The 18751-nt window shown below is 40.9% G+C and overlaps 1 protein-coding gene across 1 annotated transcript in view; it reads left to right on the top strand.

Annotated features, from left to right (window-relative positions):
- The first annotated feature begins 2595 nt into the window (after window positions 1-2595).
- LOC124783083 (heparan-alpha-glucosaminide N-acetyltransferase-like) overlaps window positions 2596-18751 on the top strand; it is a 101030-nt gene continuing 84874 nt past the window's right edge. Inside the window, exon 1 of the mRNA XM_047253995.1 lies at window positions 2596-2892. Coding sequence (XP_047109951.1) covers window positions 2755-2892 — 138 coding nt within the window. The 5' untranslated portion in view covers window positions 2596-2754. The remainder of the gene's footprint in view (window positions 2893-18751) is intronic.

The following is an 18751-nucleotide window of genomic DNA, read 5'->3' on the forward strand; positions in this document are numbered from 1 at the left end:
GTTTGGCGACATTGCGGTAAACGCACATTGGAAGCGTGTATTCGTCATCGCCATACTGGCGTATCACCCGGCGTGATGGTTTGGGGCGCCATTGGTTGCACGTCTCGGTCACCTCTTGCTCGCATTGACGGCACTTTGAACAGTGGGCGTTACATTTCAGATGTGTTACGACCCTTGGCTCTACTCTTCATTCGATCCCTGAGAAACGCTGCATTTCAGCAGGATAATGCACGACCGCATGTTGCACGTTCTGTAAGGGGCTTTCTGTATACAGAAAATGTTCGACTGCTGCCTTGGCCAGCACATTCTCCAGATCTCTCACCAACTGAAAACGTCTGGTCAATGGTGGCCGAGCAACTGGCTCGTCACAGTACGCCAGGCACAACTCTTGTTGAACTGTGGTACCGTGTTCAAGCTGCATGGGCAGCTGTACCTGTACACGCCATCCAGCTCAGTTTGACTCAATGTGCAGGCGTATCAAAAATGGTTCAAATGGCTCTGAGCACTATGGGACTTAACATCTGTGGTCATCAGTCCCCTAGAACTTAGAACTACTTAAACCTAACTAACCTAAGGACATCACACACATCCATGCCCGAGGCAGGATTCTAACCTGCAACCGAAGCGCCTAGAACCGCTCGGCCACTCCGGCCGGCGCAGGCGTATCACGGCTGTTATTACGGCCAGAGGTGGTTGTTCTGGGTACTGATTTTTCAGGATCTATGCACCCAAATTGCGTGAAAATGTTATCACATGCCAGTTCTAGTATAATATATTTGTCCAATAAATACCCTTTTATCATCTGCATTTCTTCTTGGTGTAGGAATTTTAATGGCCAGTAGCGTAGTAACTGCTGGATCAGTAAGCTTACGTAACTCCTTGTCGTCAAGATTGTAATACGTCAGGCAGTTGAGAATTGCAGCAAATCTTGCTGATGATGGTGATATGGAAAATATCACGGCCAATCGCATCGGCATAAAAGAGAGAACGTATGTCTTCGTTACTCGCGTTGATTACAGTAGTGTAGATTAGAAGGCCGATACAGCTCTTCACTTCAGACATTGTACAAGGTCCGACTTGTGTTCTCTGCATATTCCTGCACTTTCCTCGATTTTTTTCAAGTTTTTTTATTTGCCCGTGTAAGTAAGCATCACTGAAAATGTAGCTCCAAGCGGTGAGTGGGTTGACCTATGATTGTGTTCTGAAATAGTATCGAAGTGTTGGTATCAACACGAGCTGGATTTCTGACATTCCTGTTTCGTTCTACTACCGACCACCTGGACCTTGCTATAGAAGTATTTCTAGCGCGTTCCTCATCTTTTCTCGCTTTCTGATTCTCCTTCAGCCGTTTCCTCGACACTTTCACGCTCGCCAGACACGCTGGATTCCGGATCATGTCCACTGTGAATAAAATCACCATCTACCACGGCAGAAAATTCAAAGCCGGATATGTCACTCCCTACTTCATCGATAATTCTTGAAAGCCTTTCTTTAAGCCTTTGGCAACTCAGCCAAAACAGTCGTGCGGTTCCCGGAACGTCGTTCGAACGAAACGAGAGCAAACATAGCACTTTCAACAATGGCTACCATTGCAACAAGCAGCAGACTGCTAGTATGGAAGCTACTGGGCTGGGCTTCACCCCCATTTTCTCAGATACATTGTGCTTCACGAGGCTGCACATCGCTCGGTCATTGGGCACTTAAAATCGCTGTAGACAGAGAATCTCGCATTACAGTCGTAACTTGCAGCGGCCGTTTCCAACATTGCTCCGCATTACACATGGACAAACAGTACTTGTGAAGTGGCTCGACGTGTTCATGTGTTATCTTCAACCGAGCTGTAGCTGGCGGCCGACGTAGCAACGCTCTTGCGGTGGCAGACGTCAACTATCAAGTAATTTTAATCGGACTGTAGCGTTTTTGTTCGAATACGGAGAACGGAATCACCGTTCCAGCTCACGTTATTTGTTACGACAATTCGAGGCACTTTCATTTCTTTATAAATTGTAGTTTGTACGACCTTGTTTCTTTTCTCTTGTCTGTTTCAGCCATAAAGTGCTAGGTAAGGCTTCTCGATTCGATTGTGTCTTTAATTGTATGTTTATTTGCACTTCAAGCGTTTTTCTTCATGTAGTGTAGCAATTCTCTTTCCTACATGATTTTACAATGAAAAGAGCATACTTAAATACATATCGCATTTTCTGTTTCTCCACTTTCCTTTTCTTTCCAATTATCAGTTATTCCCTATTATTTCCCTTACTTTCTTTTGTGCGCAAAGGGACACCGGTACATTTCTCTAATCGGAATAGTTAGCCACTCGTGCAGTATAAGGTCGTAAAAACAGTTGGACAACTCGCATGTGATTGTATCTGTGCATTCTGAATCTAATGACTGAATCTTGATTAGAGAGATAACGCTTCGAACATAGAAAAACCCGTATAGATAAACATTATTTTCTTCCGTGAAACTTAAGGTAGCGAGACTTTGAAAGAAATGCGCAGTTCATTGCAACTGACACTATAGAAAATCTCAAAAGTTTCGAGCAGCTGACGCTAATGTTGGCCAGCCTGGTACACTCTGCTTGGTACAGTCACTGTGGCGTTGTGATGACAGTTGTGTCATGTGAAGTATTAATGATGGGTGACGCATAGATTTGTTTGTGTTGTTTGCACAGTAGCCTGTGATGTCCTTACATGTGATTTTGTGAGTGTTTACTATTACTTTATGACGTGCAGTTGAAATTCTCTGTTAAGAATGGCGCAATTAAATATTTTAAACAGCGTTATAAACTGCAATACTTCGGTGCTGAACATTGATGAAGCATGCCTCGTCGTGAATTCTGCAGCGGAGAACAACATTCAGCTTTGGGCTCAATCTGAAGAATGTGTTTCGGTAAGATAAAAGTATTAAACAACATTACTTCACATATACAGCTCTTGATCGACAGAAAACCGTTTGAGTTAAATTACAAAATTGTTCACTGCATGCTGTGGATGCCACATTGTGCCTTTATTAAACTGTTGCCGAGCCATCACCACCTCGTAAATAATGCTATTAAGAACAACAGTGACAACTGCGCAGTGAAAGACAAACGGTCTTTTGTTTACTATTTGACAAAACAAACCCAAATGAATATGTATCTTGTGCAGCACAAGAAAACACAAGTGTCAGGTTCTAACTATCACTGTTATAATTTCGAAGTACCTTACCCACTCAAGAAAAACGAAAGCTTAAAAGAATAATGTTATTTCATTTCAAGTATAGCTAACTGTCAGCTATCCAGAAATACAATACTGTAAATATGCTGTTATTTGATGCTTAAAAAAATGTGCCAATAGAACTTAAAATTATCGAAGAATCAAATAGTTCAAATGCCCCAATTCAAATGAAAACTTTTGGGATACTGGTATAGGAGAGAACTTATTAAACTTGCACAGAAGATTGTAATATAAATAATTGTAAAATAGAGACAAACTAATTGTGACATGGTTACAGATGTTTTTATCAACCCAAAGGTTGATCTCTACACCACAGTGCCTTACTGCACCTGGCTCTATTGGGGGTAGTATATCTCACCTTCCTCTGACCTTTAAACTGACTTATTCACCCAGTATAGGGATATTTCCAGTTTAATATGGATTCCAGAACACTGTGCAATTCGCCAGTTTCCACATATCAACCACTGCTAGCAGTGAAAAAAGTAATAAGTGACTGATTAAAATTCTACAGGGATCGAATTCATGACCCTCAGATTTGTAGTTTGGCACAAAATCACTGTTACTCTGAGACTGACTGGAAATACTTGTCCATCAATAAGAGAGATATTCTGTTTATGTTGGTAGTTGAGAAGACTATTGATATTAAAGGATTCCTATTCAGTTATATATTCCTGCGGATTATAAACAAGATCTCTGCCAGACCATTGTCCACTTCTGACAAAATATTGTTGTACCTACATGAGATGTAGAAGAAGGCACAAGCATGTAAACTTTATTAGGCAATGAAAAATGCTGCTGTCCAGTTAGGTATTTCAATATTGATGGCTTCACTTCTTTTATATCATTTGTTTACATTAGCCAGTAGGGTGATTGGTATTACAAGGGACTGATGACCTCAGAGAGGTTAAGTCCCATAGTGCTCAGAGCCATTTGAACCATTGGTATTATAAGGCTGGGTGAGAACGGGTTGTTAAGTCGGCCATCCTACATGTTTTGTGTGTATCACCAATCAGAGTTCTCTTCAATACCTACCTCATTAGATTTGATATTTGTTTCCTGTATGATGTGTCGGGGTTGCTAATACAAAATTTAACCTGTCATTTAACATTACTAAACTATAAGTCAGGTTGGGGTTGCAAAAAATGAATCTTCGGAAATACGGAAGCGTCCGATCCCGCCCGTCTGCTTTGACCCATGACGGCACAAATATGGCGGAAACGACCATAAACCACGATTCCAATATGGCGCATATAAAGTCGGTACATACACATTATGAGGACGAAAATACATCGAAAAACAAACACACACACTTTCCACAAAAAGCCTAATGACACTAACGGGACAAGCGCGGGAAATGGGGTGTTTTTGGGTGGGGACAAACTAAATATAAACAAATTTAGACACCCACCCCCACACAAAACCACACAAAACGACGAAAAAATCCGACATCACAAAACTCCCCAAACACCACTAAACACATTATCATCTGGAATCGGACACTTCCCTTGACCTATATAGCTCAACAGCAGCTCCCGATCCCATAAATTAGGATCAAACACTTCCCTTGGCCTATATAGCCGAAAAACATCTCCCGATACCAATATCAACATACACAGCCACACATTGGGATCGAACACTTCTCGTGACCTGCGCACTGTTAATTTTATCAGTCATTTCCATTCCTGAACAAAAACAACAACCGATTAATTTTACTACAATTACCACACGATATGCAGCGAACATCACTAAATTAAGCATCACACAAAATCGTTAACTCACTAAAACGAATTCCACTACAAACACAGCCGACACTCAAACAATTCTGGATAATGAGCAAAAGCAAACTGAGCCCATTACAACACACAATCGAAAACCCTGAACATACCACCAGAGAGCACAACAAACCACAACACGACGACATCTTCAAACACGCCACACTCACAAACCAAACTCCGCACCGTCATGACGTCACACACAACACCCTTACGTCACGGGTCAAAGCCGATGCCTGGGATCGGACGCCTCTGTCGACCCGAATCTTCTAAGAACTAGCACACAAGCGTCAGTTTCACATTTGTGACAATTGAGGAGATCAACGAAGGAAGATTCCGTATCCAGTCCTGACATTTGCATCATGTTGTTGTTAATAGCCATAAGGAAAATGTTTTATCGAGTCACATAGAGGAGAAAGAAATATGGATTGCTGCTCTCGAGCCAAATTGCATGCAGTATTCTGAGTCACTTTGCTTCCTTCTTGACTAAATGTATTATGGGTAAGCCAGAGGTTGTTGTTGTTGTTGTTTTGGTGGTGGTGGTGTGGTCCTCAGTACAAAGACTAGTTTAATACATCTCTCAATGGTAATCTGTCCAATTTTAAACCTCAGTGCATAACTACCACCACCTACATTCATTTGAACTTGCTTACTGTATTCAAGCCTTGTTCCCCCTCTGCAGTTTGCACCACCACACTCTCCCGTGCATTACCAAACTCTGTATATCTTGATGCCTTAGGATGTGTTCCATTATTCAGTCACTTTTTTAGTCATGTTGTGCCGTAAATTTCCCTTTTCCCCATTCCGGTTCGGTATCTCATCATTTGTTTTTCGATATACCCATCTAATCTTCATCATTTATCTGTAGCACCACATTTCAAAAGCTTCTATCTTCTACTTGCCTGAATTGTCCATTGTCTGCATTTCTCTTCCATATGAGGGTACACTCCAGACAAATGCCTTCAGGAAAGACTTCCTAATACTTAAATGTACATTAGATATTAACAAATTCCTGGTTTGCAGAAGTGCTTTTCGTGCTATTGTCAGTCTGCTGTATCTGACTGCTTTAGCTATCATCAGTTACTTTGCTGTCAAAATAGCAAAACTCGTCTATTACTTTTCGTGTCTCATTTCCTAATCTAATTCCCTCACCATCACCCAACTTACTTCTGCTACATGTCATTATTCTTGTTTTAATTTTATTGATCTTCATCTTATTATCTCTCTTCAGGACACTGTCTGTTCCATTCAAGTGCTCTCCCAAGTTCGCCACCATCTCTAACTCTGACTGACTCTACAATTTGATGATAGGTTAGTGAAGTTGAAAGAGGAGTAAAATGAAATTATGTGGGATATAGTAGGGTTATCAGAAGTGAGCCTAAGAATTAAGGCCAATAGAATTAAAGTTGGTGCTTTTTTTTTTTATTTATTTTTTTTTTTTTTTTAATTGGAGAGGGACAGAGCATGGAGGAAATTTACTTGTTTATTAAAAAACAAGGAATTTAAAAATAGTACTACAGATATTGAAGAAAGTTCAGATCAACTAGCAAGTAGTTTGTTAACAATAAACAACAGTTTCTATGTAAATCATTCAGGTCTGCTCCAATATGTTTTGTGATAGGGAAGTAGAAGTCCTCAATAAAGAGTTGAAGAAACAGATAAATGGCAGAAAATCCTATTATGTAATGATGATGTAGAATTTTTGTTCTATAATAGGATTAATACTGATGACCAGCTCTTCAGTGAGAAAAACCAGTTGTGTTATCAAAACTGACAGGGGTCATTAGTAGAGTGTACAGCAACATACAGGCTATGTTCTCAACATATTTTACCAGATGAAACCACACTGAAAGTGGTCATGACCGGGACTAAATAGGACTAAAAATGGAACTGACTATATTTTATAAAAAAATAGAGCAATTATATGTGATGTGGCAGTCCTTCGCCACTGTAGAATTTCAATTGATTATAGCACAGAAATGTGCGTACTGAAAACAGATACGAAGCTGGGAACAACATAACTTTGCAGACAGGAATTTTCAAATTATTTTTATGGGAATTTATTTAGCAAGATTTAGATACGCAAGATACGTATGATAGCATATTCATGATCTCATACACACTCATATGAAACGGGTTATTATTTATTGGAAGTAGCAAAATTTGTTACAGGAAAACAGAAGAACAAAAATGTCAGCTAAAAAAGGTAGGTATTGAAGAGGGCAAGAGTTTAAAGGGAAAAATAATAGGAAATTGGTAAAATGTGCTGGATAACCAAATTGTCTTTGAGGGAATGTGAGAATATACAACAAAAATTTGGCAAAACAAACATATGAAAACTTGTGTTGCCTTGACAGAATAGATTAATGGTTAACACTTATGTTTATGCCTGGGTCGACAGAAGCGTCCGATCCAACGCGTCGGCTTTGACCCGTGACGTAAGGGTGTTGTCGTGTGTGACGTCATGACGGCACGGAGTTTGGTTTGAGTGTGGCTGTCTCCAGTTCTGTTTTATCTAATTTTTTTACTTTTCTGATCTGTTCGTTCTATCTCGTGAGATTTTTTTTTTTTTAATTTAAAAACACTTATTACTTATTTTAATTATCTGTTTCCTCGAATTTCTGTTTTAGTTCATTGTATTTATCTTTCTGATCTGTTCGTTCTATCCCGTGAGATTTTTTTTTTTAAAAAAGACAAAAAACACTAATCAGCTACTGAGGCATCTTTATCTTCTATGGGTTGCAGGGGTTACGACCCCTGGGGAGGTGGGTGGGTATTCATGCGTGGCTGTCTTCACTTACACGTTGTAGCTACGCAAGGCATCTAAATTTGTTTATATTTAGTTTGCCCCCCACCCAAAACACCCCATTTCCTGCGCTTGTCCTGTTAGTGTCATTAGGCTTCTTGTGGAAAGTGTGTGTGTTTGTTTTTGTTTCCGCCATATTTGTGACGTCATGGGTCAAAGCAGACGGGTGGGATCGGACGCTTCCGTATTTCCTTATGCCTGGAGGTGGGGATCTATAAAACTAATGCCTAATAAACCTTAAACGAAGTCCACAATTTAAATAAACGACAACTAACAGTACAATAAAATATGAAAACATATCTAGACTGAAATAACTACAACACACACACACACACACACACACACACACACACACACACACACACACACACACACACACACACACACACACACACACACACCATGATACCCATCTCAATAATTGCTACATATGAACTTCAACTATCAACTACCGAACCAAACCACAAAATCATAAAAAGACCACTCCAACATAAATTTTGATACCAACACCTCAGAGAAATTTTTTACTTAAACAAACACACTACACTTCTTACACTGAAGAAAAACAAGAACATAAAAACATACTTACCATCCATATTCTGGTGACAAAGAAATCACACACACACACACACTAAAACGGAAAACAAAATAACAATTACTGAACCAGGAACCTCCAAATATTGTCATGCTGATACCACCACATGGACTCATCCATGGTGTGAGAAGCAGTGTCTTGATTCATGAGGCCATATAACTAGAGAAATTTAATTGTAACAGCCATATTGTTGCCCGTAGCAGCAACTAACTAACAAGTAGTAGATTTTGCGTCTGATCTGTACCCAGTATCAAACAAAAACACAAAAATTAAATCTCAGATCATTAACAGTACAACAATCTAACAATTCCAAAAGTAATAGCCAATAACTAATGACATCAAAGAAACTCGCTGACAGGCCAACAAAAACAAACTCCCAAAACACCAAATAGCACACAGAGTTAAGCTCACTACTGTACTAACATAGCTCACAAACAATTTAGTAACACAAACATCCCTGGATAGAGTGTGCAACCACTTGCTCCACCTCGCCATCTGCAAACACAATCCATTTCAAAGATACCATGCCACAATAATGTCACACAACACAGTTACATCACAGGTCAATGCCCATGTTTGGTACCGCAGTTTTTATTTGACTCCAACAGATTGTCATGGAGTTTTTGTCCTTGTATGCAGGAAAATTTTAATAACACACAGCAATTTTCCATTGTTAACAAAGCGTGCAACTAAAAATTAATTTGATTTGCTAATTCAGTGTTATAAAGAAAATATGGCACTGTATAGTCTGCAACAAATATATTGGCTATTGTACACCTGCTGCAGTGACTGGCTAATAGTACGGTATGACAAAAATCTTGATTGCTGCCATAATCTTCCAATACTGGCAATATTATCTTGACATAGTCTTTCCTCACTGTTTCACAGATCCCATTATGAAGCAGAGCTTTCAAGGATGGAAAAATGAGTCAGTTTGTACATTAACAGCAGAGCGGTCACAGGAGGCAATTTTTTTTAAGTATGCTAACGACAAATGGTGACTAGTGCTAACCCAATCACAGTTATAGGCATAGGAATTACTTGTAGATTACTATATACTGGGAGAAAAGCATGTACCTGAAAAATAACCAATGTCACTTTTCATATCTAATACTGCATATTAAGTATTTGTGTAACTGCACTGATGTCAGACACCACTGAGGGCTATATACAGTACATAATGGAAAAATTTAGAAAATGTTTAGGATGAAAATTAGTGTTTGCCAGGATTTACGTCCTCAAGTCTAAATATCCAGAGAGATTTTAGGTGTGGCTACAATACATTATTTGACCTTCTTGTAAGAGGTGAACAAATTCGATGACTGTCACTTACCTAGCATCGACGATCAGGTCACTAATGTTACAGAATTTATTCTTACAGCCGTGGAACGTTCAATACCTTGCACCTCCGATTTGCCCCGTCGCCCCCCAGCTCCTTGGTGGAATGAGGCATGCCATGACACAATGTGCGAGCGGAGACATGCTCTTCGTGTTTTCCGCCACCATCCTACTTTGTCCAGCTGTATCTGCTATAAGCAGTTACATGTGCGTTGCCGTCGCATCATCCATGATAGCAAGAAGGCCAGCTGGGACTTCTGTACTAGCTCTTTTAACACCTTCATTCCCTCCTCAGAAGTTTGGAGTTGAATTACAGGGTTATCTGGTGCACCTAGTTTCTCCCCGATCTCTGGTCTCACTGTTCCATTGGGTCAACACTTTGCTGAGATTTAGACCTCTTCAAATTACCCGCTAGCCTTTCTCCCAAAGAAACGTGCAGCGGAAGTGCGACCTCTTGTTTTCTCCTCTCAAAATAGCGAAAGCGGGAACTCCAACACACACTCTCTTCTTCTGGCTCTTACGCCCCAGGACTGGATGGTGTCCACATCAAAATGTTGATGCATTTATCATACCATAGTCTGCACTATCTCCTTCACCTTTATAATCGAATTTGGACCGACAGTACTTTTCCCAGAAGATGGTGGGAAGCAATCATCGTTCCTGTTCCCAAACCTGGAAAGTACAAACATCCCTCTAGCTATCACCCCATATCTGTCACAAGTAGTGTATGTAAGGTCGTGGAGCGTATGGTGAATTGCTGTTTAGCCTGGTGGCTTGAGTCCCGAAGCCTTTTAACACCTGCCCAATGCAGTTTCTGAAAGCATCGTTCTGCAGTTGCTATCTGCATTTATTTTATGAACAATTCTCTCAGGAAACGCCAAACGGTAGCAATATTTTTTGATTTGGAGAGAGCATACGATACCTGTTGGAGGAGAAGCATCCTCCGCACACTGTTCTCTTGGGGCTTTCGAGTCGGCTACTCCCTTTTTTTTTGTACATTTAAAGTGCCGATTAACACTACTCTCTCTCGTATTTTCTCCCAAGAAAATGGGGTACCCCAGGGCTCCAAGCTAAGTGTTGTCCTGTTTGCCATCACCATAAATCCAATTATGGATTGTCTCCTTCCCGATGTCTCGGGCTCCCTCTTTGTCGACGATTTTGCGATCTATTACAGCTCTCAATGAACCAGCCTTCTTGAATGACGTCTTCAAGGATGTCTCGATCGCCTCCGCTCTTGGAGCACCAAAACCGGCTTCCGATTTTCTCCCGGTAAGACCATCTCTTTAAATTTTTGGCGTTGTACAGAGTTTCCTCTGCCTTCCCTACATCTAGGCCTTGTTAACCTTCCATTCGTGGACATCATTAAATTCATGGGACTTAAATGTTTTACAGAAAACTGTGCTGGTCCTCCCACGTTTCCTGTCTTGTTCCCCTGCACAGCCGTCTATTCTTCGGCGTCTTGACTCTGTTCACCACTGTGGATTGCATTTAGTATCTGGAGCTTTTTACACCAGCCACATGGAAAGCCTTTATGCTGAGACTGCTGAACTTCTGCTGTCCAATTGGCGAGCTGTCCTTCTGAGCCGTTACACTAGCCATCTGCCTTCGATGCCTGCTAATCTGGCCCATGACCTTTTTTTCGATGCCTCTTGGATTTAGGGTATGCAGGCCGCCCTTCCTCTCTACTACCACCGGAAGTCCACTTCCATCAACTGCTGCATCCTCTTTCCCTCCACTTTCCTAAAACTCTCTTGACAACTGAGGGTACAGCACCACCTTGGTTCCACCCCCAGACCTGCCTGCTCCGTGACCTTTGTCAGGTTCCCAAGGATGGTACCCCTTTCTCTTGTTTATCATCGGGCATTTGGTGTTGAGAGTGCCTGTATTGTTGGCTTACCCCTAATAGATTTCAGCTTTCCGACCAGTGTTCGGTTCTTACTGCGGAGCTTTACGCTGTTCTCCAGGGTGTCCAATGCATCCGTCACCATCAGCAGATACAGTATATTATATGCTCAGATTCACTCAGCTCTCTCCTCAGCCTCCAAGCTCTTTACCATGTCCACCCTCTGGTCCACCAGATTCAGGACTGCCTCCACATCGGGGGGGGGGGGGGGGGGGGTTGTCTGTGGCATTCCTCTGGATCCCAGGACACGTTGGTATCCGTGGAAACGAGGCGCCCGATATAGCGGCCAAGGCTGCAGTCTCTCTTCCTCAGCCTGCTGTTCTTATGGTTCCCTTCACCGATCTACAGTGTTTTATGTCGTCGTGTTGCTTTTTTATGGCATGCTCATTGGTCTACACTTCCCGATAATAAATTGTGGGACATGAAAGCTCTTCCCTGTGCTTGGACCTCTTCCTCCCGAACTCGTAATCAGGAGGAGGTAATTTTTACTAGACTCCAGATAGGGCACTGTCTTTTTAGCCATCGACATCTTTTAAGTGGCGATCCGCCCCCAGTTTGTCCCCACTGCTCTCAACTGTGGACGGTGAGACACCTTTTACTTCAGTGCCCCTATTTTACTCTGCTACACCCCTGTTTACAGCTGTCACCTGATATATCTTCCATTTTAGCAGATGACACGCACTCAGCGGATCACCTTCTCCAGTTTATCAGTGTCAGTGAGATGACGTCGGTCATACGAAGCTCTTTTTGGGGATAACAACCCCCCGCCCCCATCTCCCCTCCTTCTATAGTGGTTTTCTAAGCTCTCCTTCTGTTTTTCAGTTTCCCACTTTTTGAGTTTCGCTCCCATTGGTAGCAGTTTTGCACCCTAAAACCATAAGAAAAAGGTACTAAGTATTTAAACTGCTTGAATGGTTCCTTATCTCGGTACTAGACCCCTTCCATCTCCTCCCACTACTAAATATTTTGTTATATTTATTCTAAACCCACTTTGCTCAAGTCCAACCAGTAACTACTTTATCATAAATTTGACATACCCTCTACTTTGAGCTATACTACTTGATTATTGGCAAATTATGAGTAGACAGTTTCATGCTGGAGAGGAATACTCATATCTCGGATTGGCTGATTCCACTGTTCCAATATATAATGCGTAGCCTACGTATTTTAAACAGAGTTAGCAACATGTTGTAGCCCTGCCTTTGTCCTGTCAGTGTTTGAATGGGTCTTTAAACTTTCCCCATGCACTTCTTCTGAAGTCACAAATATTGTATGTGCTTCATGACCCTTATAATATATCCACTCGCTTATTTTTCTAAGGCTAAAAATATGATCCCTGCAAGATTGTCCAGCTGTCAAACCTGCTTGGTCCCTTAACATCTTTCCCCTTGATCTCGTTTCCCAACCTGTTTTTTAGTACAGTTTTAAAACATCTGCTGATAGATGCCATAGTACTAATTCCCCATAATTGCTTGGGTGCTTCTTGTTTCCTTTTTTGTAGGTAGCACATATGTGTGATACACACCACTCTCTTGAAAATAATCAGTTTTTAAAAATGTAAGTAATTGAGTAGAAAAGAATGTACTCACCAAGCAGCAGCAGGAGAACACATATATAAAAGGTATTACAGTTTGCAAACTTTCAAAGCCAGTGGCTCCTTCTGGCAGAAGAGTTGGAAGGGAAGGAAGAGGGGGAAGGAAAAGACTGCCGAAGTTCAAGAAAAGAGGTAGAGCTAGGAAAAGTCACCCAGAAAACCCTGGTCATTGTGACTTTTGCGATGTTTACCCTGTTTCCTAAACCTCATCAGTTCTTTTCCTTCGACCCTCTTCTTTCCCCTTCAATCTTTCTCCCAGAAAACTGGCTCTGAAAGTTTGCAAACTGTAATACCTTTTGTAAGTGTGTTCTCCTATTGCTGCTGCTTCGTGAGTAGATTCTTTACCTATCCAATTACTTATATTTACACCACTTTGTTGACATTTCCTCTCCTGATTGAACAATTTACTTATAAGTCTCAGCATTTGAGGTGGTCTATATTTTCAGAATTCTGTCACAACTCCTACCAGTGCATTTGCCTTTCCATTTATTGCTTTTTTCAATACCTCTTTTACTCCTTTAATGTAGGCTCTGTATTACTTAGCTTACTGCTTTCGTTATAGACTTCTATCACCTGGTTCCTTTTTCTTTCTACCAGAAGTTCTTCATAGTGCTTTTTCCACTGTTCAAGAAATATAGATCATTTTGTAGGTGTGGGATTGCTAGCCATTTTGATCTTCCACACCTCTGCTGATGTCCTACATCCAAGCAAATGCTCTATTACCCCACATACTCTTTTCCATTCCTCTTCCTTACACTTTATTGTTGGTTTTGTAGCTCTAAGCATTTTACCTATCCAAGTCCTCTTCATAAAATGTATTTGCAACTGTGAATCATGACAACCACCAGCTGTGGAATGGTATGATGGCAATGAAAATTTGTGCTGGACCGAGATGAGAATCCGGATTTCCCGCTTATCGCAAGCGGACGCCTTATCATTTGGCTATCCATGCATGACTCATGGTGAGACGCAAACTTTCAAGTGTCATCAACCATGTGTCTACAACCTGGACTTGTACATCCATTATGTATATTCCCATACAGGTCATGCATGCATTTCCATAGGAACTGTGCATCATAATCAGAATAACACAGGCACTGCAATATCGTATTCCAAGTCCTCTTTATTCCCTGAAGTTCACCATTTGTGACATAGTTTCTTCTTTTCCTGTCACCTTCAAGAACTCCATGGTCATCATTCCATTCTTACTCTTTTTCCCTTTCCCTTTCTGAAGCTGCCCACCTGGCCGCCTTAACAGACTGTTTGAGGAAACATTATACACTGGTGTCCAAAACAAAAATTTTGTAAGTTTGCATTTATTTTGCCACTAAACAGTATAAACAGGTGATAGCAAAGTAGAAACAATGTAAAGAATACAAAATGTAAACAACTGCAATGTGCATAATGGTAGACAAAAATGCTCTTTAATTTTTTCAGCTTAATGGATTTGCACACACATTTTGACAACTGGTTAATATGCTCAGTATGGGGTGTGACCAGCAGTACAGGCTTGATGACAATGGGGCATGCTGTGAATGGTGTCATCGGTCTCTTGTTGAGGCAGGAATGCCCATTCGTCATGTAGAGCTGCTCGCAGTCTTGAAGAGTGGTTGGTGGATGTTGATGTGATGCAAGCAGTCTCCGTAGTGCATCCCAGACATTCTCTATTGGATTCAAATTGGGAGAATGAGTAGGCCAAGCTATGCGTGCGGTATCTTCCATTTTCAAGAAAACATCAACCACCCGTACAGCATTATCGTCCATCAAAACGAAGTCTGGGCCCACGGCTTCTCTCAACATCTGCAAATGAGGTCCCAAGACCTCGTCATAGTACATGACAGCAGTTGAACGGTGCTGTTCATCTGTACAATTTCTTGAAGATCGGTTTGAGTGGTCAATGTAATCCCTGCCCATATAATTAGGGATCCTCCTCAATATCGGTCTCTTTTTCACAATGTTTGGGTTTTGAAATCTTGTTCCACATTCCCTCCATATGCGAGTCCATTGAGAATCACTATCCAGACTAAATTGGGATTCATCTGTGAACACAGCCTTGGTTCATTGTTCGACCACGCAGGTGGCATGTTGATGACTTCACACTATACATTCCTTTCTGTGAAAATGCCTCAGAAGTAGACATACAGTAGGTCTCCAATAATAAAGGCTACTTTGCAGAAGCCTTCTGCACACCATTTGCATCGATACAACACGTCCAGTTGATGTTGCGAGCTCACATGACAGTTGCCGTTGGAGTACTAAGGTGTTACTGTTGTGGCCTTACAGCCAAATAATGGTCCTCTCTTCTGAAGTGACATGTGGTCGGCTCTGCTTTGGTCTTCGGAATACAGTTTTGGTTTGTATACACTGTCATCACATACAAGAAACAACAAAACGATTCGCACTAAGCCCTTGGGCCACATCAGTTTGTGAGTGTCCTGCTTCCTTTCTTTCTGTGGTTCTCCACTGCGGAGAGTCTGGTAGGCATCTTCTCAGTCCTATACTGCACCATGTGTGACTGTACACAGTGATTGTGGATGTGGGGCTACCCAGCAAACACTATGTTTCATAGGTGCCGTGATGTCACCATTGGCATGGGTGTCTGTTGACTGGAATGTCATCATCCAGGCAGAAAACAATTGTACAGACATTTGGTTGAGTTTGTATGATTATATCGTGAATTAGATGCAAGTCAGGGAAATAGTAATTTGTTGCTTTAATTTTGGACGCCAGTCTTGTTATTGATGCTTCAGTGCTCCACTACTGTATCCAGTTTGTGATTTAATCTTTGCTGATACAGACTTTTCACACTTTTCTTGCAGTAGATGTATCATAATTTGGCGTCCGCTGGGGTTGTACTTCCAACCTCATTAACCTTCTTTGCCTGTTTTGTCTTGATCTTAATTGAAAAAGCAGTTTTTTAAGTAATAATCAGAGACACGCTGTTCCTGTTTCTGGCCTTATATCTTGTACTTAAATCTCCCATGGTCTTTGCACTATTACACAGTCTGTAACTGATTTGAGGTTCCTTGATGACTTAACCCAGATGTATTTATGAATTCCTTTGCGCTGAAATTGACCATTGCTGTACCTTACAGGAGTTAATAAACCTCCTACTGTTGTTATTCTCTACATCCTCCCCCCACAGACCATGAATGTCCTCAAGTAATCTTTTTCCAATTTGTCCATTTAAGTCTCCCATCATTAAGAATTCACGTCTATCTAGGCATTCATCGACCACTTCTTGTAAGTCATTGAAAAAGTCTTTTTCTTCTTCTCAGGGGCAACTTAATTAAGCCAATACACCCCCAATTAATTCCAGTTTTATTCCATGAATTTTTATTTTTACGCTTATTATTCTTTCATTCACTTCCTTCTAGTTAATTATTCCTTGTTTGCATTTTCTTCTTGTAAGAACTATTGCCAGTGATTTTGCTCTTTCAGTTTTTTCCACTCCAATACAGAATATAGTCTCAAATCACTTCTTTTCCACATCTTTTATTTTTTACATAATATTTGATAAAGTGAACATCCACAAGTGAGGAACATATTTGTAGAATAAAAGTCCACTTTAGTTGCCAATAATTTCTTAATTTATTCTACGGTCAGTTTTGAGGCATAAAGCTTCAGCTTCAGGTGCCACCAAATAATTTTGGGAACATAACTGTGTATTGATTAAGTCAGTCAGTCATGGGGCTCACACCAATGTCAAACAAATGCATGATAGTCTGGACAGCATGACATGGAAGTGAGTAGTGCCTGCACTAGTCACTTCTGCGTTGTGCTGTCCAGGTGGTCACTGTGGTTATTGGTCCTCTGCTCCCATGTGTCTTTTTGACTTAGGTGTGACACCTGTCTTTTTGTCTTAGATGTGACTCCCAATGACTAGCTGACTCAGTTGCCACACATTTATGTTCCCATAATTATTTAGTGGCTTTATGCTTTGAAACCAGCTGAATAAAATACCTTTCTTTTTTTCTCTGTCATTACCAGGATATCAATTTTCAGTGCTTCCATATATTCTCGAGTAGTCCTTCCAATCCATGTTAATTCCACATTCCACAAATCAGAACCATTGTTGTTAATCAGAGTCGATGCCTTTTGATTCATCCAGTCTCCTTTCATTTTCTTTGGGAAACATAGCAGAACCTGTTTTAACCTAGAGGACCTGGATTTTTTTTTTCTAGCGGTGGACTCCCCAAGGGCTTCTACTTTTGGGTCACCTCCCCCACCCCACCACCCTATGTTGCTATGTCAAGAAAGGAGAGCTTGGGATTGGATAAGGAAAAGATGGAGCAGTGTGACACACTCTGTGTCCGGCTCCTCTGATAGAGGCCTGTCCAGCATAGGAAACCTTGTCTGGTATGACACATTTGTAGGATTTGTCAACCTGAAAAAAACATTTGATAGTATAAAATGGCGCAAGATGTTTGAGATTCTGAGAAAAGTAGGGATGAGGTATAGGGAAAAATGAATAATATATAATATGTACAAGAACCAAGAGGGGCCAGTAAGAGTGGGAGACCAAGAACGAAGGGCTCGGGTTAAAAATGTATAAGACTGGGATGCAGTCTTTCACCTGTACTGTTTAATCTACACATTGAAGAAGCAATGATGAAAATCAAAGATTGATTCAAGTGTGAGATTAAAATTCATGGTCAAAGGATATCAATGATAAGATTCACTGATGACATAGGCAGCTATCCTTAATAGAAGTGAAGACGACTTACAGGATCAGTTAAGTGGAGTGAAGAGAGTTATGGTTACAGAATATTGATTGAGAATAAACTGAAGAAAGGCGAATACAATGAGAAGTAGCAGAAACAAGTACAGCGAGAAACTTAGCATAAGAATTGGGGATCACAAAGTAGACGAAGTCAAGGAATTGTGCTATTTAAGAAGCAAAATAACTCATGATGGATGGTTCAAAGAGGACATAAAAAATAGACTAGCACTGGCAAAAATCACGTTCCTGACCAAGAGGAGTATACTAGTATCGTATGTAGACTTTAATGTGCGGAAAAAGTTTCTGAGAGTGTGTGTTTGGAGCAGAACATTGCATGGTAGTGAAAGATGGACTGTTTGCTGTTAAGACACCATGAGATGACTTCCATCGTGTTATTGGAATCTTTAGAACATAAAAACTGTAGGGGAAGACAGAGATTGGAGTGCATCCAGCAAATAATTGTGGATATAGATAGAAAGTGTTTCTCTGAGATGAAAAGGCTGGCATAGGAGGGGAACTTGGGGCAGGGGGCACATCAAATCTGTCAGAAGACAGTTGAAGGGGGGGGGGGGGGGGGAACCATACTTGTATGATCAGCACAAACATAGTTTCTGAAAAGTCCTCCAAAGTTCCCAGTACATCAATTGTGTGGACCAAAGAGAGGAGTGTTCCAAATGCTGAATCTTGTGCCATTCCAATGTTTAAAGATTCCCTACTCTGAATTTAACCTTATCCCTGTCACATTGTTGCATCATTTGCTGATGTGACCCTCTAATACTTCTAATACATTATCATTTAGTTT

This window comes from Schistocerca piceifrons, chromosome 1 (assembly GCF_021461385.2).
Source record: "Schistocerca piceifrons isolate TAMUIC-IGC-003096 chromosome 1, iqSchPice1.1, whole genome shotgun sequence".
Lineage (NCBI taxonomy): Eukaryota > Metazoa > Arthropoda > Insecta > Orthoptera > Acrididae > Schistocerca > Schistocerca piceifrons.